The following is a 24,008-nucleotide window of genomic DNA, read 5'->3' as shown; positions in this document are numbered from 1 at the left end:
GAGGAGTCCGGGGGGGGGGAGGAGTCCGGGGGGGGAGGAGTCCGGGGGGGGGGAGGAGTCCGGTGGGGGGGAGGAGTCCGGGGGGGGGGAGGAGTCCGGGGGGGGAGGAGTCCGGGGGGGGGAGGAGTCCGGGGGGGGGGAGGAGTCCGGGGGGGGGGGAGGAGTCCGGGGGGGGGGGAGGAGTCCGGGGGGGGGGGAGGAGTCCGGGGGGGAGGAGGAGTCCGGGGGGCGGAGGAGTCTGGGGGGGGGGAGAGTCAGGGGGGGGGAGGAGTCTGGGGGGGGAGGAGTCCGGGGGGGGAGGAGTCTGGGGGGGGAGGAGTCCGGTGGGGGGGAGGAGTCCGGGGGGGAAGAGTCCGGGGGGGGGTATAGCGGGAGAGATGGGTTCGGAGACGAGGACACGCACGTCATGGGAACAAACACGAGGCTGAAAAGTGCGCAAAGCAGCAGGGAGAGTCAAATCGAGTGGGGGCTGGGGAGGGCTCGCACCCTCTTGGTCCCCCCCCACCCCCCAGTTTGCTCGCCGTGAGGACGAGGGGTAGGGCTCACGTCTGGGCTGTACGGCCCCCTCGCCCACCCCCGTGGCAAGCTGTGGCTTTTGTCAGCCCGCTTGCTCGCGTTGGGGTTCACAGCGAACACGGACGGGGCGGGGGGCTGCTGTGACGCATGCACGCACGGGTAGAAAAGCGCACGCGTGCGCTCCCGAGTGTGGATGATGTTGATGATGAAGAATGCACCACTGTTGCCGAGCCTGAGATGTGCAACCTGGTTTACAAAGCGTGCAGGACGCTTCGGGCAAGGAAGAGCCATTGTCCGAAACGTCGACTATCATTTGCAGTATATGAAATATCTCCCGAGTTTTCTCAAGCATCGTTCAATGCAAGACACGTGTTAAACGTGCTCGTGTTTGGTTTGTTGGCCGCTTGACGTGTTTGGTTTGTTGGCCGCTTGACGTGTTTGGGCCTTTGCTCAGTACAGTAAATAAATATTAATTTTAGAGCAGTGTCGTTGGATTATTCTCACTACGTCTGCGCTTCCAAGCGGAGTTCGCGTTGCTGCTGAAAATCTAAGAAATTGGGCGCCAATTAACGGGGGAGGAGGCTGCCGACTCTTCTGGCTCAGATACGTGGCCATCGCGTTGGTGGCGGCAGCAGCAAGATGGTCTGGAGGACGCCAATGTCGAGGCCTGCCGCTCGTTACGACGGGAGGGCTTCAGGAGTTCGCGTCGTTCTGCTGTTCCTCCTCAGTTGAAGGCGCGCAGATTACAGTGGTGTAAGGAATGGCGCAGTTCGGATTTCATGACGAAAATCTCGATGTATCTACGTATCTGTTTACTGTACGGCCCATAGTTTGTCTTGCGTGGCCACAATCGCACCGCAGTGGCTTGCGTCTTTAATTTTCCACGAACGAGGCAAGTAAAATGGAAAAAAAGGAAACATGCGCAAATACGCAAGAGATACGCGACTGAAATGACCGTGCACCGCAACACACAGAGAGGAGCGCGTGGATCACAGAACGTGCGCGCGTCACTGGCACCGTAGGGCCAGCAGCACGCGTCATACCTAGCAGGGACGATGGTCAAGATTTATAACAGGAGGGGCAGCCAAGGGATTCAACACATCCCCGAAGTACGTCCACCTCGGAGATGGAGCGATGAAGTGAGCTGATGCGTAGACTATATTGTTGATAACACTCATCCAGCAGTGGCTTGACCACGGCTCGTGACGGTGATCGGAGGATCATCTCGAAGCACGTGGGACCATGTGAAGGGCCCCGCTCCCTTCACCCGGGTGCCCCACGTGACCACAGCGCCGGGGGAATTCCCCCGCACGGAACGTACCAAGAATCGCGCCCACGGGGGGGAGGCGGTGCAATCAACTTTGTAACGCCCTCCACATTTTAATCATCAACCTTTTCTAAAAGACCTCCCACATTTTTTTCTGAGATCTACCTGCGTTGATAAACACCGCGTCCATTAGGCGGGCGAAAACAGAAAACGAAATATTCCGACCACCCCCACCCAAAATATAGTCTCTCCCAGACCCGCCCCCTTTCACCATTGCCCGTGTTTGACGTCACACCACGGCCGTCTAATGGCATGCCTGGATGTTGGCGCGCGTACCATCTCGCCCAGTATCGCGCGCTCCTAATGGCCGAGTAGCGCGCGCTAGGGGCGGAGACAAACGCGGGGCGAGTCCGTCGAAGGCGGAGCTACGGTTAGGGGGCGGGGCTCGCGGGGCGTAGGAATGGGGGAGAGGGGTGAGGGGCGGGGCTCGCGTGAAGATGGCGGGAAGTGACGCTCCCTTGCTGAGGCTTCCCCCGGAGCTGCTGGTTCACGTCGTGGCGCTGCTGCCCGGCCGCTGCCTCCCCGCCGTCGCGGCTTCGTGCCGCGCGCTGCGCCGCGTTGCCTTAACCGACTCCGTGTGGCGCCGCCGCTGCGAGGAAGGTAGCGGAGACAACCCCGCCCCTCACACCCCCATTCCCCCCCCCCCACTCGCTCTCATCTCCATTAGCCCCGCCCCTCAGCCCCGCTCAGCACGAATCGGACGAGACCATTAAATCTCGAGGGATGTTAGTGAGACAATTCGCACTCGACTCTAAAAGTAAATGTCATTTACGCCCCCCCTGCTTGTGAATGGTCTCGCCTGCTTCCCTTCCAGAGTCTGCGGGAGATGTTGCCGCGAGTTCATTGACGCAGGAAGGGGGTGAGGGGCGAGACCATTCCCTCTGGAGGGGGGGGGGTGATCGTGTTGACTTGAGATGACAAGTGGGTGAGACCATTCCCTCTGGAGGGGGGGGGGGTGTTCGTGTTGACTTGAGATGACAAGTGGGCGAGACCGTCGTCATTGTGTACAGTACAGGAATGGATCCAAACCCTTGGGTTGGAACAGCGTCACTGAGATTTCAGGAATAAAGTTCATAAAACATCATAACCATGATGATTCATAATGTTTATTCTGGGTTAGGGGCCGTCCATAAATGACGTCACGCGATTTGACCCCACCCCCCCTCGTCACACGGCGTCAACAAAAAGTCAGACCCCCCTCAAACATGACGTCACAAGGCTCTGCCCCCCCCCCAAATAAAACATGCTTCAAATTGCTTTAAACTAAAGTCTATTTTTAATTAAGTAGAACGTGTTGTCTATATTTAAAGTTGCGCATTTTGATGTGACGTCACATTTCTCACCCCCCCCCCTCGTCACACATCGTCACAAATGTCTGACCCCCCCTCCCCCCAGGTGCGTGACGTCATTTATGGACGGCCCCTAAGTCCAACTTTACTCCTGTCGATCCCAAACACGTTGTACGGCGTGTACACTGAACACGGGGAATGGCGTTAAAGGTTGTATATTCTCCTGTAGACGTAGATGCCACTGGTTCTTCACGTTCTGCTGATGTAGACGCCGCCACATATTGCGCGGCGGTTGAACTTACAACTCTCAGTCCGAACAGGCAACTGGACATTCGGACAGGTTTGTTCGTATCTCTGAAAGTTCGTAAGTAGAATGTCTGTAGGCAGAGGAGTCCCCTGTAGTTGTGTGCGTGTGTCGTTGGGTTCACTGTGAATGCAGCTGCGCGTGGCCTGTGGGCGGTGCAACTCGTCAGATTTAGTTCCCTGCACCTCGCACACTCATGCAAGGAGTTAACAGGTTAATGCACGATGTATAAAGGCCGCGCTCCTCACACACAAAGTGCTTGCCACAAATAAGCCACAAATAAACCACAATAGCTTGCTCATCTCGTCAGGGAGCATAAACCGCCACGCAAACTCCGGTTATCCTCACGGCGGCTTTTGGCTAAACGTCGAACAAAGACGGTCACCGCATCGCGTGCTTTCAGATGCGCTTCTTCGGCCGTCTGGAACGCTCTCCCGATATTCGGAAGCCACTGGCGCTATGCACTTCTAAATCTTGATAGAAAACATTTTTTTATAACTGCTTTTTGTGTTTTGTTTGTAATCCTTGTATGTATGTATGTTGAACGTCTTTCGCACCGTACATAGGCAACCAATTAACGCGGTCCGCACCATATCGTGCGAAATAATTTCAACATACATACAAATAGTCGCGTTTTTACTGCCACTAACGAATGGAAAAGCTGATGTTTTGGAAGACCGGCCTTCAGCCGTCGGACAACATTTTCTATTGAGTAGGTTCTTTTCCCAAGGTAGCCCGGTCGATCGAAATGCGGAAATCTGTGTTCTCTCTCGGTGGCACTGAAAACCCTGTGTTGTTATTTTCAATTTAATCCACAATAAAATGTTGGTCACTTGACGCTTTGGGCCTCTGGGACCGTGCTCAGCGACTCTTGTTTTAAAGTTAATACACTAAAGGGGTATTATCTTTCGTGATAATGCTGTCAATGGCGTAGGTTCTTATTCTTATTGTTTCCAAATAAACAAAGTTCCGCTCTCCTCAGTTTGCACTGTCAAGTGACACGGTCTGTTGTGAAACGATGGATCGCACAGAAGTTCTCACAATCCGCCTATGGTGCGATTCAGTGAGTTGTCACGATTTCCAGATTTTTTTAATGTTACATTTTGAATATAGCGGCCTCTAGTGGCGGGGGACGGTTCATGTAAAACCATTACAACATACGCAACGAAAAACATTGATGTTTACGCGTCCAAATCTATGCCAATTTCGGAAAAAAAATTACAATTGGATGTTAGCCAACGGATCACTACACGCCTGAACCACAAAACCTGGGTGGAGTGCAGTGGAGCAGCTGAACCGCTGTAGCACAAGCTGTCGAACTATCTGCATCATGAGCTGCACTAGCCACGAAAGAAGAGCCAGCGGTAGACAATCCAGTTGTAGTGAGGTCACCGACTGTGTCGCCGGCTGTAGCGCCAGCTGCCGTCCCACCGGCACGTTGTGCCGCCCGTGACAGAGTACGGCGTGCAAGAGGACCTGCACGCCATGGAGGCGACGGGGATGGCGTTCCGCGACCTCTACATCAAACGTGGGTGATCTCACGCACTCACAGCCTGCGCCTCGCTCACTCCCACACCGAGCCCCTCCTCACTCACTCCCGGACCGCTCCCTGCTCCCTCACTGAGCCGTACACTCTGCTCCTCACTCCGTTCACGGACACACGGTGCCCGCTGCAAGCGCTCTCACTCAGCCCTCCTCACTAGCTGTCGCTCGCTGTCCCCCTCCTCACTCACTCCCAGACCATCCTTTACTCATGCCCACACGCCGCCGCGTTCACTCTTGCCCGCTGCACCTCACGCCCACGCCCTGCCCACATGAACACACATCTGCTGCCCACATGGTCGCAGAGCGGCGGCGTGGTTGATGGCGTGGGTCGCGGTGACCGCCTGGCTCCCGTGGCCGCACGGTGGCGTGGACAGCAGTCGTCTGTTCGCACCTCCAGTGCCGGAACCGCAAATCCGAGCATTCGCTTTGACACTGAAGTCTCCTCTGTTATTGTAGAAATATGAAAATAGAAAACTACCAAAAATACGAAATAAATAAGCAGGCATTTCACCTGATTCACATATCTGGTGCCATGGTGGCGAGATGTGAACTACCTTGCTTGGTATACAAGAGATCGTGGGTTCGATCCCGACCCTCGTGCCTGTATATTTGGAGTTTGTATGTTCTCCCCGTGGTCGTGTGAATTTTTCTCCGGGTCCTCCGGTTTTTCCCTGCACATTTAGAATCAACATCACACGTTTAGAGTAATTGGCTGCTATCATTTTTCACATAATAAGCCACTTCGTTGAGCTATCTTTGTGGCCAGGTCGCTTCTGAAAAAGAGCTATACAGCTCTGTGGGCCTTACCTGGTATAAAAATATAAATAGTTTTGGGTGGATGCTTCTACGGTTACACAATCTGAAGCACTTAGCTATTCACAATAGAGATCGTTACTCTCCACAAAGGTGACCCCTTGTGTGAGCGTGAATAGGGGAGGGTTGCCCTGTGCAAACATGGACGTTGCTGGAGCGGAGTGCGTGCATCTCTGTGTGCGTGTCGCAAATGCACGACGCCCACATTGTGTCCTTGGTTATTTTCCCAACGCTCGCAGCCAGACTAAATCCCGACTAAATCAACGCTCCCGAATATTTCGGCCCATCACAAAGTATTCCGAGCAAATAAGTTGTTTTCTCATCGTGACCATTCCAAAACCATCCTGCTGCGATTCGGCCGGGAGACGGAGACCGATTGTCATTCGTGTCCCAGCATCCGCGTGCAGTGCATACAGCAAGTGTGCAGGCCGTGCAACTATTCAGGATTCTATGCCCCAGGAGGGCCAAGGCGCCGAGCTAAAAAGGAGGGGGGAGGGGGGGATTGTACAGGGTGGAGGGGAAGTGGGGAGCATTTAATTCCGATTACCACCGCCGTGCCAACCACGCCATGCCGCTGCGTTCACGGCACTTGCGACCGTTCCAGAGTTTGGTGGGCGAGCGTTTGGGGGCTTAAGCGGGAAGACACTCGGGCAGGGCGTAAACACAACGCAACGCGTAATTACATCGCAAGCAGATTGCAGGGCGAACCTGGAGCTCGAGACGCCTGCCGCTCCGCTCTGAAAGGGCTCCCGTCTTCCACGCCGAGTCGCCGAGCCTCCTCCACAGCAGAGACACCGAGACGGTTGTGCGCCGCCACGCGTCGCTCGGGTCGCACATGGATTGCTGCCGTCTTGCTGTTTTTGCCCACCACGTAGGTGTAAACCCCAGAGTCAAGTCAGGGAAGTACATGAAACTGCTCCCAGAGTACGAAAACATGGCCTACAGGGATGTCTATGTGCATTGTAGGTATCCGTGTGCTTTCTACTCCCCACGCATGCCCCCACCTCCTTGCGTGCGCGCGTGTGTCTGCCTGTGCGGAGGGGGCGGTGGCGCAGTGGTTAGCGCGCTGTGCTACGAACCCGAGTTCGATTCTCGCGCACGGCCATCATCATTGATGAAAATGTGGCCTGGTCTTGGGTCCTCCCCTAGGTCGCATTAAGTGAGTACGCGGTGCGGTGTGTAAACATCAGCACTGCGGATACCAAGGTGGCCAGGCGTGGTGCTGGCCACCCACCCTCTCGTGTGCCGTGCTGGTCTTAATAGGTGCTCACTAATAGCACTTGCTCCAACGGTGCGTTGTAGGCTATAATTGGGGATCTTTGGCTTTGTGTGCAGTGCCGTATGCTTTGTTTTCCACCGACACAGCTCCGCTCGCCCCATGCATGATGGACCCTTTGGCCGCCGCCTAACACTCCCTGCCAAAGCATTTCCCTTGCTGCTTTCCTGCTCGGCCATTCCAGCTACTGGTGGGTTGGGAATGAGTCAGGAGCGGTCGTGCAGCGCGCGTGTCAGAGATGCCTGCATTGTCTTTAGATTTACCGTCACACGCGAGAAATCATCCAGTCGATAAAGTGAGCACCGCTTTGTGGAAACGTTAACAGTGGTTGTCCTATCGATGGACTTGGCCATAGGAACGTGGAACTTCCACCACTGGCTCAGGGCTGTGAATGGGAGATGAGCACCAGTGCTAATTTGAGCAGGAAATCGTTCTGACTTTTGACCAGAAATAATATTAACTGTGGTGCATGTGTGTACTTTATTTTTAAACAAACTAAATATGTGCCAGGACCCTCCTGAAACAGTGTCCTGCGACTCAGTGTGGCTCTCCTGGATAAATGAGTAAATTATAAGTGCAATACATGTTAAGGATGTATTCTCATGTCGGTAGGAAATGGCTTCAACGTTGGCATGAGCACACGTGGCTGATACTTGCCGTTCGAAAAATGTGTTGACGGTTGCAGGAGCCGCGTCCAATTAATGCATTCTTCTCCGCAGCCGCACCTCACAGGCGCCCGCTGCTGCCACCACCACCGCCGCCGCCCCTGCTGCTGCTTTGTTTGCGCGCGCACAGCCGCAGCAGCGGCTCCTCGTTAGGCGCTCGTACACAAACACGAGCTCGCTCCCCGCCCCGCGTCTGCATTCATCTCTCCCCGCATGTCCCCCCCCCCCCGTGCAAAGAGCGGCCCGTGGCGCGATAGTGTCCCTCCCATTAGGGGACGCCTCCAAAAAAATTATCCCCCCCCCACGTCCCAGCCGCCACTGTGGTCTCTTGCGCAGACGCTTTTGTTGTGGAGTGGTGCTGAGTCGTGGCCGGGTGAGTCACCCTGCCGGCTCCCTGCTGTTTTCCATTAGTTTGCCTCTGGAGTCTGCAGGGGACCCGGAAGCAGCCCCCATCTGTCCCCTACCACCCCCCCAACCCACCCCTACCCACCCCACCCACACCAAATTCCCTCGGCCAGGGCCACCTCGTCTCGAGAAGCCTCCGAGCACCGGTGCCCAGCTGTTTGTAGCCACCCTGTTAACCACCACAGCCCCGGCCTTCACACCTCAATCAAACGAGGCGTGTTATTGTTAGAATATAAAGGGGATGCATGTTTTTCTTTTGTGACTGCAGAAAGGCCTCTGCTCGTCCACAGGACGTGGCGCCCCAGCAGGTGGCCTGCAGTGCTGCCCATTGTTGTGGGTTGGGGGACCTGTACGTCAGCTCACAGGAGCTCAGTGACCCTTGGCAAACGGCGTCATCCGCCCCCCACCCTCTCCTACCAGTGCACACACATGAGCAAGACGGTGGATGGGATTAGTGCTAATTTGAAAGGACTGAAGAGAACAAAAGGCAAGGGAATCTGAGAGCCAGGCTGGAGACTGTCGCCCTAGCAGACACTGCGGAAGCCTGACGTGGCCTTGGGTGGCCACATTGTGAGCCGTCGTCTAGAACTAGCTTCGCCACCTTCCCCATCGCAGACCCAACGAACCCAGTCCGTCGTTTCTCAGTCAGCCGAGGTCTGTTATCAAAACTGCGCAGTTTACTGCAATAAAGTTCAACACAGCAAAATACCAGTACCAGGTTTCAGTACAGGTCAATTCCTGCTGCCAAACACAAACTACAGGCACCAAATCCTTAACCGTCTGGGTCAAACCCGGACTGTCCGGAACAGGTGGCTAACGCTGTTTAAGGCGGCATACAGTTCGTAACTTTTAGGCGCTACAGGTTGCAGCGCCGCAGTATAAAGTAAAGTGTGTGGCCCGATGTGCCGACATCCCCACGGCCCCTGGAAAGTCGGCCAGCAGCAGCTAAGCAGCATTCCACACGTCACATTCGTGCGTTTAGCAGCGCCCCATCCGTCTACTCGCGCCGCACTTGCTGTGGGGATCGAACCCTTCCCTTCCCCCCGTGCCGAGCTCACCGGACGTGGCTTCGCTTCGCCACTCGGCAGTGTCTGCGGTGTCGCTCACACGCCGTTCGTTACTCTTTTTACATTCAAGATGTTAACTACCTCACCTGGTATACGGGAGGTCGTGGGTTCGATCCCGATCCTGACCCCTGTATATTTGGAGTTTGCGTGTCTCTCTCTCTCCCTGTGGTCGCGTTATTTTTCTCCGGGTCCTCCGGTTTTTCCCTCCACAAGCGTTTAGAGTATTTGGTTGCTAGAAATTTCCACGTGATAAGTCACTTCGTTCAGATATCATTTGCGGGCAGGTCGCTACTTAAAAGAAGCCATATAGCTCAGTGGGCCTTACCTGGTAAAATAATAACAGTTAATAGTTTAGTTTTACATTATGCTTGTTCAATCGGCGAGGTGTCGCCGAGTCTCAAGACCAGGATTATCACCTCATCCACTGTTGACCAAACCTGGATGCATTGCTCAGTTAGCACCACGTCAATGAAATGCCACTGTATATCTGCAATGCCCAAGCTCTCTACCCACCCTACATCTCTACAATGCCACTACATCTCTACAATGCCACTACATCTCTACAATGCCACTACATCTCTACAATGCCACTACATCTCTACAATGCCACTACATCTCTACAATGCCACCACATCTCTACAATGCCACCACATCTCTACAATGCCACTACATCTCTACAATGCCACTACATCTCTACAATGCCACTACATCTCTACAATGCCACTACATCTCTACAATGCCACCACATCTCTACAATGCCACTACATCTCTACAATGCCACGAGGTCTCTGCAATGGCACTAGATCTCTGCACTAGTCAACTCCTGACACCCAAACACATTCAGCAATTCCCGGCCTGTCCAGGTGGAATCCAGACAGGTGGCAACCCGATTCTCAAGACGTTTTCAGGAGGGTCCTGCTCAGCTTTTTTGCAGTGGGGGGGGGGGGGGGGGGGGGCGGGGGGGGGGGGGGGGCAGGCGGTCCCATTGCTGTGTGTTTTGCTAGTCAAGGTACTTTGCGAGTAATTTGTGGGCGCTGTGTGTGGTGCACGTGTGCAGTGCTGCACCCCTACCGCCACATCCTGGGGCTCTGGCAGCCGCTCATCGGCCCCTACGGTGGCCTCCTCAACGTGGTGGTAAGGGAGCAGGCGGGAGAGGGCAGACAGACACAAAGACTCCCCATGTAGCCACGCTCAGTCACCTTTGTCTCACCAATATTTATTATAAATACTGTTACAGGTACTCGACCTAGGGGAGGCCCAGGATCAGTTAAAATATTTGCCACTGTTGTTGGTCAAGAGCGGGAATCGAACTCACCGGGCTCATAGTGCAGTGCGATAACCACTACACTAGTGCTCACCACAAAGATCCCACCCTCTAACCTTAACAGACTTTTGGGGCAAGCGTTGTTCGCGAGCACCTATAAATGCCGGTATGGTACATGAGGTGGTGGGTGGCCAGCATCACGCCCGACCGCCTTTATCTCCCCACCGACGATGTTTATACACCGCACCAAGTACTCATTTGAGAATGAGTCGCCCTAGGGGACGCCCAGGCCGTGAGCGGGGATCGAACTCGGGTTACCGGGTTCGTAGCGCACTAACCGCTGCCCCACCGCTCCCCACAGGCTCTAAGCTCCCCACACACGCACGCACACAGTGCACGTACACACTCAGTTAATAATCCAGTGACCGCGATGCAGCCTCCGTTGAGGTGGTGGGGCTGTTGCTTGCGGGCGCTGACCAGCAGGAGCCTAATGATGCATCATTGATCCTTCGATTAAAGTTCACGCGTGTGAGAATCTGTTCCTGTCAATACCTTTATGTCCTACTCGGGGAACGGTGGCGCAGTGGTTGGCGAGCTGCACGCTGAACCGAGTGACCCGAGTTTAGTTTCCGGCCACGGCGAACAGTGAGTTTAGAACTATCGTGACACCACCCCAACCCCCACCCAACCCCACCCATCAGCCCGTGCTAACCAGTATGGGGGGGCCTTCATCCAGCAGTGGCGATTGACAGGGTTTCGCTGTACATGTCATTGGTTCACTGCAGCCACTAGAGGCACTACGTTAACCACGATGATTAAAGACAAAAATCAAACCGTGACCCGAGGCGTTGACGGGGCTCTGCGGTAGCGCACTCGCCGCATGTGACGGAGGTTCGAGGTTCACATCTGGCAGGCCGTCCTGGTTAACGCCGCAGTGTGTTTCACAGTGGATATCCCGTTACGTCATTAGAAGAAGAGGTAGGGCATTGTGTCGCGGCGCCGCGGTCCACATTTGTCAAATTTGAAACATTTCATAATGGAAGATAATGTGTAGCAATCACCAGCCGCTACTGTGAAGACTTAGCATGGTGAACCCAGGGTCTAGAGACTCAGAATCTTTATTCCGACTGGAGGGATCCAATGGGCTATGAAGCTATTTTTCACAAGTCACGAGCGAGGCTCTCCCGGGTCAACAAGCGTAGTTATAAAAATTATATCGAGAATTTCGGCAATTCACCGAATCGCAACGGTAGGCGGGCGGCACGTCCGAAGTGTAACAGGCACACATCCCTGCCGGCTTCCCGCACGCTCACAGCCCCCCCCCCCCTCTCTGCCGCCCCCGCCGCTACTGGCACCAGGTGGATGGGCTGTTCATCTTTGGCTGGATGTACCTGCCGCCGCACGACCCGTGCGTGCGTGACCCCATGCGGCGCAAGCCCTTGTTTCGCGTGCACCTCTGGGAGCGCCACCGCACCGAGGTGGAGTGCATGTACGGCCACAGCGGCCCCCACCGTGGGCACATCCGGGTACGTCGCTGCGTCGCACCGCCGGGGCTACCGCACGACGCCGACACCGGCTCCCGGGTCGTCGGATGCACGACACACGCTGGGCCATGAATCCGGCGACACGGGCTCGATCCATAACCGCAGCTACCGTAAGTAGCGAGCGATGCCGAAACGGTGCCCTGGGATTCTCCCTTCACTGATCAGCACTCGTCGAGCACGGTGAAGTATGGCTAAGCGCCCCCGTGATGGACGCAGCATAAGGAGGCCTTCATCCAGCAGTGGATTGGCAACGGCCCGTGGGTTATCCATGCGCGTATAGATACTGCGCCGATTTCTGAAGGCCCTCTTGAGTTCCTATCGACAGGTGATTGAATGCTGCGAATGCGGTGGCTCCGTGTCTACATGTGCATTACCCTGTGCATAGTAACCACGAGGTTATGTGAGCAATAAAGAAAAATGTTATCCCTGTACGGCGCGACGGAGACCACGGATTTTCAGCGGGGTCAGGGTTAGCCGTCCCAGCGGGCAAACTGGACAGGGCACGTGCGGGTGCATCCATTCGGTTACATTAAGATTCGTGAGGTCACGATGTGCACCTCGAATAGCGAGGACATTGTATACGATGGGATCGCATAATCCCCGTGGCCACTAGAGGTGTTCTGTCTACCACTGTGCATGTATAAACAAAGAAATCGATTCTTTGGAGTCTATATTGACTAGTGGTCGCAATGGGCCGTTGTACGAAGATGTGACAAACCGGCAGTTCTCAGAACACCCAGACATGCACACGGGATGCGTGCAACGGTTCCCAATCCTATACCACGATGTTTCCGCAGAAAGGAAACGGCAGTGAACATGGGCTGCCAAACGAAAAGGTTTCATGCTGGCACTTCCACATTCGCATTTCCACCGTTGATGGACAGTTCGTCGAATCGTGCGTGGACCAAGCGGCGCTTGCCTAATAAACGCTGCCGTGTGTGTGCGATGACCGCAGGTTCACAAAAAGGATGAATTTTCCACCAAGTGCATCCAGACCGACTTCCACCGAATGTCAGGCGGCCGGCAAGAGGTGGGGATCTTGCAGTCCTGCGCACTTGCCAACACTAACTACTGACCACCACCACCGCCGCCACCCCCCCACAAGACCACAAGTAACTCTTCCCCCCCCCGCCACCGCGCGATGTTTGGTTTGCCCCCCCCCCCCCCACAGGAGTTCCGCACGTGGCTGCAGGACGAGTGGGGGAAGACGCTGGAGGAGATCTTCATCGAGCACACGCAGGAGCTCATCCTCATGAAGTTCATCTACACCAGCCAGTACGAGTGAGTGAGGGCACGGAGGGTGCACACAGCCGGTACGAGTGAGGGGACGGAGGGTGCATATGCGTGCACACAAGCGCGCATGGCTACAGCTGGCACGAGGAGGTCGCGCACGCGCGATCGCCGGACGACCTATCACACAGTGACCACGCTGGCACGGTTACTGCTCAAACACGATGCTCTCGTGGCCGTGCACGCACCGCGGCCACGCGCGCACCGGGACCATCCACGCACGACAACATGCACAACGAGCGCGCACATACGATCGCGACGCAACGCACGGCGGCACTGCGCTCGCCGATCGCACGCGAGATGGGCGCTCGCGCACAATGACCACGCGCGCGATGAACACTCCCACACGAAGCATGAAGCCAGATGTCGACTAAACCATCTGATTGTTGCCACTCATGCAGTTAGATCGGTCGCAAACCTGGGGCCCACGGGCTGTGCTGCACGTTGAGAAGGAGGTTGCTGCCAGAGTTGAGGCGGCAGTGCAATTATAAATGTGTTTGTTTGTTTTCCCCGCAGCAACTGTCTCACGTACAAGCGAATCTTCCTGCCTCCGGAGCGACCCGACTCGCCGCTGCCGCCCGGCCTCTTCAAGGGCGCCTACGGGAGCCACGGCCTGGAGATCGTCATGCTGAGCGTGTACGGGCGGCGCGCACGCGTTACCAAGATCACGGTGAGCGGCGGCGTGGCGGAGCGCCCGGGCCTCCAGACGCGGCAAGAGGTCTCCTCCTCCTTAGAAGGAGGAGGGGGCGTGGAGGGGAGGAAACGGAGCAGTTGGTGTGGGCGAGTCCGTGGAGGATCTCGAAGCCACCGAGTGCAATGTTGTAGTTGACCGGAGATCGGACGGTCGTGCCTGCGTAGTCCACGCCTCTCCTCCGCCTTTGTCCAAATCGGCACGGAACCTTCGTGTGTGCCCCCCCCCCCCCCACCTCTGTCCCCCCCAGGGCGACCCCAACGTGCCGGCCGGCCAGCTCACGCTTGATGTCGACCTGTCCCTCCCGCTGGCGCTGAGCAGCCTCGAGCAGCAGTCCAACATGGAGGAGCTGTCTCGCATCGTCAACTCCATCTGGGAGAGGGAGCGCGAGAGGGAGGCAGCGGCCGGTGAGCGCAGACCGGCGGCGGGCAGAGGGGAGGCAGAGCCCGAGGGAGCAGGACGAGGAGAAGGAGACTTGCCTGAAGAGGAGGAGGGTGGTGGTGATGCGGCGGAGGTTGCGGAGGGCGGTGGAGATGCTCGGCCTAGTGGCGATGGGAGCGTCCACGCCGGCCGGGGTTCCCGGCCACGACCGTGCCCAGCGTCTCCGCAGCAGCAGCAGCGGCGGCAGGAGGAGGAGCGGCCGCAGGACCCCGTGGCGCAGAGTGGGCCGTCGCGGCGAGGTGCCGAGACACGCCGCGCATGGGAGCGACCCCGCCCGATCACGTAGCGCGCCAGTCCACGTTTCCCGTGTTCAGCTGCGCCGCGTTCAAGCGATTACACCGCATAGCACTGACAGGGCTGCACCACCCTGTTCCAAGTGTCAGAATCAGAATATTACGTTTTCAGAAACGACCTGGCCACAAATGATGGCTCCACGAAGTGGCTTAGCACGTGACTCTAGGTTTGGGCGAATCGCCCTCCTCCTGTTGGGCCTCTCTCGAAGTAGCACCGCAGCCACACCGCACCTTGCAGCCATTCCCCACGGAGACAAGAATCACTTCAAATTGTGCATTCTCGACGCGAACCGTAAAATAATCACTAGATTCTAAATGCTATACCTCTGCTATCGTATTTTAGACTCGTTGTTCAAAACCCGATTCGTTGTACTATTTGTTTAAAAAATGTGATGTAACTCACATCACTGGGGGTGATTTAATCTGGTTCGAAAATAAAAGTTCACTCGCGCATGAAGGCGGCAAACGGCTGCGCACTGACCGTCTACCTTTCTCTGTGCATGTCTTTTCCGGAGCAGCAGGACCCTCGGAGGAGCGGAGACGTGAGGGGGTCGCTCCAGACGCCCCCCCCCCTCGGCGAGACGGCTCACCGGCGCTGCCTGCAGGGGTCGAGGACCAGCTCGACGACGACGACGACGACGAGGCGGGCGCGGTGGGCGGGGTCGGCGTTGGAGCCGCCCGTTGGGAGACGGAGCCCCCCCGTGGAATCGACTCTGGGGATCGGCAGGACTGGGCACGTGGCGGGAACCTGCGATTGGACGAGGATCGGAGTGGGCAGCCGGATATGGTGCCTGTGGCGGAGGAGGAGGGGGCCGAGAGGGTAGCAGCAGGGAGGGCACAGTGGGAGGCCGAGGGGGTGGTTGGGGGGGTAGAGGAGCAGGAGGAGGGAGGAGTCGGGAGTGGAGAGGCTCACCTGGAGGAGTTCCACCTGCCAATGGGGATCATTCCACGGCAAACCGACTACCCACGCACCTGCCGGGCCAGGTGAGCTTGCCGCCGTGCCGCCGTGCCGCCGCGTACACTGCACGCCGCCGCGCCCGGCCACGCAGTTTGCCGCTCGTGTTTCGCTCTGCGACATCGGCCTTCGCGATCGATTTGCGCAAGCACGCGTGCCTCGTCCGCGCGCCTCGTCCGCGCGTCGAGAAACGAACGACCGCCATCGCCGCCGCCGACTGTGACGCCCGCGCCATTCTCCCGCAGGTTCTACGGGACGGGGCTGATCGCGGGGCACGGCTTCACGAGCCCGCAGCGCACGCCCGGGATCTTCGTGGCATTCGACGACGACACCTTTGGGTTCCTGTGGGTGGAGCTCAACTCGTTCAGCCTGTACAGCCGTGTGCACGAGCGGCTGATGAACGCGCGGGCACCCTCCGCCACCGCCTTCGAGGCCATGCTTGAGGAGCTCAGGACAGCGACGGCATGATGGGCAGAGGGTGGAGGAGGAGAGGGGTGCGCGCGGACAGGCGAGGGGAAGAGCTGGAGGCCTGGGGTGGGGGGGTGTGCGATGAGGAGATGGAGCAGGCCTCCTGCGCGCCCCCCCCCCTCACCCCCCTTCATCCGTGCTTCTCGCCGGAACGAGCCCCGAGCCGTTAAATGTCACGAGCAGAGGTGTAAATGTGCCAGTGTACGACGGCACACCATACCAGCACTTTCAGAATGTTTCTGCTCCAATAATACGATGTTTCAGCAGAGGGGATACGGCAGTGAGTGTCCGAGCACATCTGTGTGTGTGTGTATGGAAAAGGCGTTCATATGACGCCTTCTGGCCAAACTCCATCTGGCAGAGCCAGACTGAACCCCCCCTCTCGGGGTTTCTCCAGGAACAGGAGAACACTGCGATTGGCCAACTGGAATGTTCGGACTCTCGTTGCGGAGGAGAGGCTGCCACTTATCTGTCGGAAGATGGCTTGCTACTGCCTGGACCTCTGGAATACAGGCGGCCCGGTGGACCGGTTCTGACTCCAGTCATCATGAGGGGTGGACAGTTCTCCACTCGGGGCAGGAAACTGCCAAACAACAGGGAGTGGTACTTCTTTTAAACAAAATAATGAAGGGTATGTGGGAGCGTGGCAGTGAGGTGTGGGAAGCTGTAAGTCCCAGGTTACTGTGGGCTCGCTTCCCAATCAACAAGAGGCGAGGAATGGTGGTGGTGGTTGTTTTCGACCCACTGAAGATGAACGTCAGTGGAGGGATGCAGACAAGGCCGATGAGTCCCTCTATAACCTCCTGTCCCAGGTGCTAGCTCAAGTGGCCCCTCGAGTCCTCTTGAGTCCTGTTGGTGTCTGCGTCATGACCCAAGTGGGTCATGACGCAAACACTTAGGTTGGAGTGATCGGAACGAATGGGCCAGATCAGCTCAATCATAATGGTAGGAGGCTGCTAGACTTATGTGCAGCCCATGGGCTTGTAATTAACAAAATACTGTTCCGGAATTGGCATATCCACACAACATCATGGATGCATGCTTGGTCTAAGCAAAAACATCTGCTGGACTATATAATTAGGTACCAGCGGATGCGGGCCCAAGTCCTTGACACCAGGACCTACCGTGGAGCTGATCTGCCCACTGACCATCGCCTTGTCATCTGCAAGATGCGCCTGCCATTTGTCCACTCCGGCGGTGGGTGTCTATCTAGGACCCCATTCATACCCACATTGGTCTGGTCTCAGCTAGCTGAGGATAGTTGCACGCAAGAATTTCAACATCACTTGCAGCTGAGGTTGTAATCGCCCCCCCCTCTCCTTCTGATGCTGAGGGGAAATGGGTGAGGTTCAGGACTGTGGTTCATGCAGCTACAATGGCTGCATTGGGTATGCAGTCCAGACCTCCCCAGAGACCCTGGCTGAAGGAGGAGGTGTTCCGGCTGGTTGAGTGGAAAGTGACAGGCCCACTCCCATCGTCTACAACATCCAACATTGGAGGATGAGGAGGCTTGCCGCAGCCTTCACATGGAGATTAGGAGAGCCTTGCGGCACTGCAAGGATGCGTGGTGGGCACGTTGTTGAGGAGATGGAATTTGCCTCAGTAGCCCGCAATCACAAATCGCTATTTAATTATATAAAAACAGTTACTTGCAGTGCCTCACCTATCACCAACCTTGAGGGAACGCACAGTGATCTGATCTCTGACCCCCAGAAACAGGTATGCAGGTTTGTAGAGCATTTCTGTGAGGACTTGGGGGAGGAGAATTGCCTCAGCCCAGACCATGTCGTGGGGCAAGGTGGTGACTACCCTGCTAGGACTGCCGTGTCTCAAATATCGGCAGAAGTAGCCACCCCCCTTCCGAGTAGTTGGCTGAGGTGCCATCTGTGGAGGAAGTGTGACGGGCGATCCAGAGTCTGCGACCAGGAAAAGCACCGTGCAGAGACACTATCCCAAACGAAATGCTACGGGAGGGTGGCATCTGTGTGCAGACTGCCCTACATGACATCATCACAACTGTCTGGACCACAGGATGGGTTCTACAGGATTGGAAGGATGCTCTGGTGGTCCCCCTCTTTAAGAGGGGGGACCGCACAGATTGTACAAACTACAGGGGCATCTCTCTTCTGAGTGTGCTGGGTAAGGTCCTGGGAAGGATTATTTATTCAACATTGCCTTACCAGGCACGCTGAGGACAGGCATCTGGAGCCCCAATGTGATTTCAGACCAGGGCGGTTTTGCACAGATGCCATATTATCTGTCTGTTTGCTACAGCAGAGGTGTAGGAAATTCTAGCAAAACAAACATATCTGCTTTATTGACCTGGTCAAGGCCTATGATACCATCAACAGGCCACGGGTTTGAGCTGTTCTTCGTACTTTTGGAGTCCCTGACTCTCTGCTCACAATCATTAAGGGCCTCTATGATGGTGGACAGCCCTGGGTAAAGCTACTTGGCCAGGAGTCAGAGCCATTTCCTGTTCACCTTGGGGTGTGACAGGGATATCCTCTGGCTCCTACTTTATTTAATGTTTTCATGGCTGTATCGGAGGAATTTCCATCTTGCACAGATACAATCGGAGGCTGATCGATGCCCAGGTGCGGTCGAGGGATGGCTCCCTATTGGTCAACCATGTTATGTATGCTGATTATTTGGTGATTGCTGCTCACTCACAGGAGGAGTTGGAGGCGCTGCTGCTGAACCTGGAGTGTGCCACGAAGAGGTGAGGTCTTACCATCAGCCCCACCAAAACTAAGCACTTGCCTGGGTATTTTGTGCCACCAAACGCTCCACCCCCTCAGCTCCCCATTTGTGATAGAACAGTTGTGGAGGGAGTGGAAAGTGTTCGATATCTGGGCAGTGTGCTTATGACCAGCTCCGGTGTGACAGCAGAGGTCTCACTCCGAATCGGGCGGCATTATATTTTCATCGGCTGCGTAATGCTGTGTGGAAGCTACCTGGTCCGTCGCTCCACAGGAAGCTTCGGGTCTTCTCCGCCACAGTCATGCCATCCCTTCTCTATGCTTGTGAAATGTGGACCCCTCTAATCTGTGCTGGTTAGAAACAGGCTGGCCTACCTATGATCCATCCTGGGTTTAACCAGGCTGGATTGTGTGAGGAACTCACATAGCCTTGAAAGATCTGGAAATGTTCCCATCAGTCAGCTCCTCTGGCAGGCAATGCTGCGTTAGCTGGGTCATGTAGCCTGCATGCCCAGTCACCGCATGCCCAAGCAGCTTACATTTGGCCAGATAGGGTAAAACATGGCATGACATGGGCTGTAGAAGAGATGGACGGATGCAGTACGAGAGGATGTGGAGCTGAGTGGACTTGCCAAAGATTGGTACCAACGGTGTCAAGGTTAGCCTCTAAAAGAGGCTCGTGAAGGATGTTCCTGGGCTGTTGAAGGCAGTCGCCTTCCAATAACATCTGAGGGCAGAGGAGTGACGCTCAAAACCATGAGTGGAGCGCCGGGCAGCTAACATGCAGCAAGTTGGCACAGTAGGGGGTAGGGCTGAACGATTAATAGATTTCAAATCGAAATTTGAAACGTTGCGATTAGCAAATCGCAAAGGCTGCGATTTTTTGCGATTTGAAAAGTCCTATTGGAATTGTTTTTATTTATTATAACTTTATTTATTTAACTTAACAATTGTTCTGTTTGGTTGTTCTATTTCAATTAAACATTTTAATAAATACATGTTGGAAGCAATTCATATATTTTAAATTCTCATCCTTGCATTAGAATATAAAGAGCAGTTCATATTTTGATGGTACCATGTGGTAATGCTCCATCACATGTTTTAAATCTATTACTCAGTGAATATTTAACTGAAGCTTGACTTAATTTTTTGGTTATCGCAAATCAAGTCGCAATCGCAATATCTGTCAGAAAAATCGCAATTAGATATTTCCCCCAAATCGTTCAGCCCTAGTAGGGGGTACAGCTGGTGTATCTGCCAGTGATTTCAGTTAACCCATGGCACCTGGGTCTGTCACATGACCTGTCAGCGAGCCTTCGACACTTCACGTGGCCTCAAAGTGCAACTGGCCTGGCATAGGCGCCATGGTGATGGCACCGTCTCTTCGTGACGATTGGTGGGTATTACTATTGTTATTGGTTTGTGTGTACATGTGTGTGTATGGGGAGTGTTCGTGTAGGAATTAGCGTGCTGCACTTTAAACCCGACGACCCGACTTGGATTCTCGTTCATGGCCAACAACGGTGACGATTATCTGAACTGGTCCTGGGCCTCCCCTAGGTAGACTCAGCCTCAAATGAGTAACATCGCCACTAGGGAGACAAAGGCGGCCGGGCGCGATGCAGGCGATCTACCCCCTCGTGTGTTGTGCCGACCTTCATAGGCGCTTGCTAACAGCACTTGTCCCGACAGTCTGTCAAGACTGCACGGGGGATCTTTGTGTGCGGCGTGCACCGAGTGCCGTTGACGTGGCCTGCGGGACGAAGAGCGTCTCATCCCGGCACTGCCGCTTTCACACTTCGCCCCCTGTTCACCTGTGAACGTAACGGCAGCGGTAGGAGCCGGGTGAATAACGCCCTCTGGCTCACCGAGGCGGCAGGGCAGGGCGGACGGACGTCGCAGGGCCGATGCGTTTTGTGACAAGGGAATGAACGTGCAGGGCGCACGGGGGCCCTGGCGCTAGATTCCAAGACCCCAGCAGTACCGCACGACGGCAGCGGTGGCGGCAGCACGGCAAGTAAGAAACCCAGGGAAGTGTTACACTCTTTTTGTGCGGAGGGGGGATCGCTGCAGAATCAGGGACCGTGAGAGCTCAAGTTGTGCGAGGCCGTCTCTTGTACCCGTGCGCGCGCGTCCGTGAAGCGCGTCTCCCCACCTCGGCGACGGCGGCGAGTGTGGATTGGGGCGGGGGCGGGGGTTGAGCTTGGCAGCGTTTACAATGCACTGTGTATGTATATTTATAGTATCGTAATTAATGAGTGTAGTTATCTATGTGACCTTTGCACCTCCTAATTCACAGCCACTGGCACTCCTGGCTGGGCTGCTGGGTGTGCGCCTGCATTCGGCCGTGGGGATAGTCCCAATGGGTGGCAAGGTCCCAGGCTGGTCCCACCTCAGTACCACACTAGTACCGCACCAGTACACCAGTTACACACCGGTAACACGGCAGTGCTACACCAGTAAGTAACCACCGGGACATAGCCTCTGTGGCACCGGGACATGAGTTGTGAAGTTTGAGGAAGCATTGGTCTCCCCGTGAAGGACGTCAATTCGGCAATTCGCGATGCGATGATGAGCGAGATCGCTTGGCGGACATTGGCGCCTCTACCTCGCGCGCTCACGTCGTCAGTCCGCCGCCCGAGTACCTGCAGACTGCGGACAGAGTCCACGATCATCGCGAGGGCAAAACTAAACATCCTCCCAGCCGTAACCGCGAATCATGAGATCGGTTACGGCACGCGAACAGGCTCGCGCGTATTGCATCATCGCAGCGGACGCAAACCCCGGGATTTAGATTCAGCTGGGTCGGCTACCCGGCACACCGCATCCATAATACCTCGCGCTATGGCCGTTCGCTACTCGTCACGTGGAACCGTACTGCAGAAATACGATCCGGGGAAAAAAAAATTCGTAAGGAATGAAGCCCTGAATATGATGCGGCTCTGCCACAGGGTCTGTGGCACACCAATCACACCCCGACGTCATTCACAAACAGACCTGGGTTGTTGTGCCACGCGCATCATCCAGTGAGGTCTATAGGATGGGGTTGATCGCGATATGAACACTATACTGGGGGGGAGGGGGGGGTCAAGGGAATTGTGGGGGGCCATCGCTGCCACCCCCCGCGCCCCCCGTCCTGTCCCCACCCCACAGCGGAACTCCGGCCGGCTCGTTCGCTCGCACCGCTGGAATGTGCAATGCGCGTGGCATTTCTGTTGAATAAAACGTCCACGGAGCGCCCCGTTGGGCAGCCTGCAAAGCGCGTGTCGCCGTGGTCTGCCTGCCATGGGGGGGGGGGGGGCTGCGTGGCTAGACGAGGTGTCAAGGAACGATGCTGATGCTGCTGGCGGTGGTTGTTGTTGTTGGTGGTGATGGTGGCTGTCACCAGGGGGCGGTGGAGTAGAGGCGTCTCTGTGTGTGGCATCTCGCGACACCGCCTGGAGCTGCGTGTCTTGAACATAAACAAGTCGCTGGGCACGCAGGCCCCAGTGCCGCAACACGCGGGGCGGGCGGGCTGCTGGCGGTGCCAGACACGAGTGCTGCTGAACACGGTTTCCTGAACTGAGCCGGGTTATTATCGTGGGGGCTTGGGGAAGGAGAGACGATGGGAGGGAAATGCAACAATCAAGCAGATATTTTCGTCTGTAAAATGGATTCACACATAGAAAGGGTTTTTTTAGGGGCGGGTTAGATCGCGTAAATACAAACGTGTCGTTAAACCCGCCACCGTCAGACACAGCCAATTAGTAAAGTTTGTCACGTACACAAAACGTGCCCATTCCTTACCAGTTCACTCTGCAGAATCACCCTGCAGAATCACCCTGCAGAATTGGCTCGTCATTGGTTGGGGCAGTCACTGTGTGAACCGGGCCCAATGGCTCAGTTTTAGTCAAGATCGACTCTTGACTGAATTGAACACGCACACGCACCGCCCCTCATCAATCCACTGCTGGACAAGGGCCTCCCACGCTGTGCGGGTTGTTTGACCTTATTTGACCGCGTTGGTCAGTGCGGGTTGGTGAATGAGGGGAGCAAACAGATGGCGGTTCAGCAGAGGGCAGTAGCTGTTGCGGCACTGCCGCCCTCTGCTGTTCACATCGCCGTAGCGCAGTCTGTGACCGACATTTCGGGCGCAACACAACGTGATTTATTTTATTTTATACCTACGTGACTTTACCGAAAGAACCAAAGAGCATGGATTCCTGCAGTCACGAACGCTTCAAATCAAGATGACTACAACGGCCGCTTTGACGAATCGGCGAACGCACAATCGAAGTACTTCCCAGGCTCAGCTCGGCTTGGCTTGCGAGCTCTTCGACGAGTTGGGGCACATCCCGGGCGATTTGGCCAAGAATTCCAGTCTGGGCCTCTTCTCAAGCCACCGTGCGTCCACTCCCCTCCCGTTGCTCATTCCACCGCATCCAGTGCTGGCCTCATGCCAGTTCCAAATTCCTCCACGACATTAACCAACCCATGCCCCACAAACAACACGAAACAACCCTCTCAGCCCCTCGACATCAGAGCATCGCGGGACCGCGTTTGATCGTTAGTGCACGGGCACGATTTAAACGAATTCACACAGTCATCGTAAACAATTCCTAACGAGAGAAACTGTGTATTGCAAGCAAATGTTTAGAGCCCATGGACCTTATTTACAAATTTGGGAGTTTTCATTTCGGTCTCAAATTATTTAAGGGTAAGGGAGTTGGTTGTTTTGTGGCTGTATCGCGTTTCCATGAACTTTGGCATCGCAAGTTCGGAGGATGCGGCTGTTGCAATATCTGAAGGGTCAGTTCCCGAAACGTCGCCTCGTTATATTTTAGTAGTGGTGGGCGGAGTCAGTAGGTTGTGGTGCATGGTGTCAGTAGGTAGGGGTAGGCATGGTTTTGATCATCTGTGAAACTACTGGACATCTGTGAAAAAGAGCTTTATAGCTCATAGGATTCCTCCAGTACAAATACATATTCTGATTCAGGAGGCAGGGGTAGGCGGGGTCAGTGGGGGTGGGCGGGGTCAGTAGGGGTGGGACGGCCTCACGCCCTGAATCCATAAATCCATCTTGCAGCAGCAGCAGCAGCAAAGATAATCGTCGATTTTCCATCGTTCATCTCCCCCATGAGTTTGTGCGCCGGATGACTGCGGCGAGGCCCCGG

General features: G+C 55.7%; 1 protein-coding gene across 4 annotated transcripts; it reads left to right on the top strand.

Moving 5' to 3' along the window:
- The first annotated feature begins 2,148 nt into the window (after positions 1–2,148).
- LOC144942105 (F-box only protein 31-like) lies at positions 2,149–22,129 on the top strand. 4 transcript variants are annotated; one of them, XM_078868795.1, is made up of 12 exons: positions 2,149–2,443; positions 4,893–4,964; positions 6,670–6,756; positions 10,265–10,341; positions 11,830–11,997; positions 12,813–12,851; positions 12,971–13,045; positions 13,187–13,296; positions 13,822–13,975; positions 14,247–14,676; positions 15,252–15,714; positions 15,931–22,129. In XM_078868795.1, the coding sequence occupies exons 1-12, from the start codon at positions 2,281–2,283 to the stop codon at positions 16,151–16,153; spliced, it is 2,061 nt and encodes a 686-aa protein (XP_078724921.1). In that variant the 5' UTR covers positions 2,149–2,280; the 3' UTR covers positions 16,154–22,129. The 4 variants fall into 4 exon arrangements, with proteins under 4 accessions (XP_078724921.1, XP_078724920.1, XP_078724922.1 ...); XM_078868794.1 differs by having other exon boundaries at positions 2,150–2,443; positions 15,249–15,714; XM_078868798.1 differs by lacking the exon at positions 6,670–6,756 and adding an exon at positions 7,160–7,260 and having other exon boundaries at positions 2,439–2,443; positions 15,249–15,714.
- The last annotated feature ends 1,879 nt before the right edge of the window (positions 22,130–24,008 follow it).

The sequence above is a fragment of the Lampetra fluviatilis genome, chromosome 26 (assembly GCF_964198595.1).
Source record: "Lampetra fluviatilis chromosome 26, kcLamFluv1.1, whole genome shotgun sequence".
Lineage (NCBI taxonomy): Eukaryota > Metazoa > Chordata > Hyperoartia > Petromyzontiformes > Petromyzontidae > Lampetra > Lampetra fluviatilis.
Note: the sequence above shows the minus strand (reverse complement) of the source record. Positions and strands in the feature narration are given on the sequence as shown.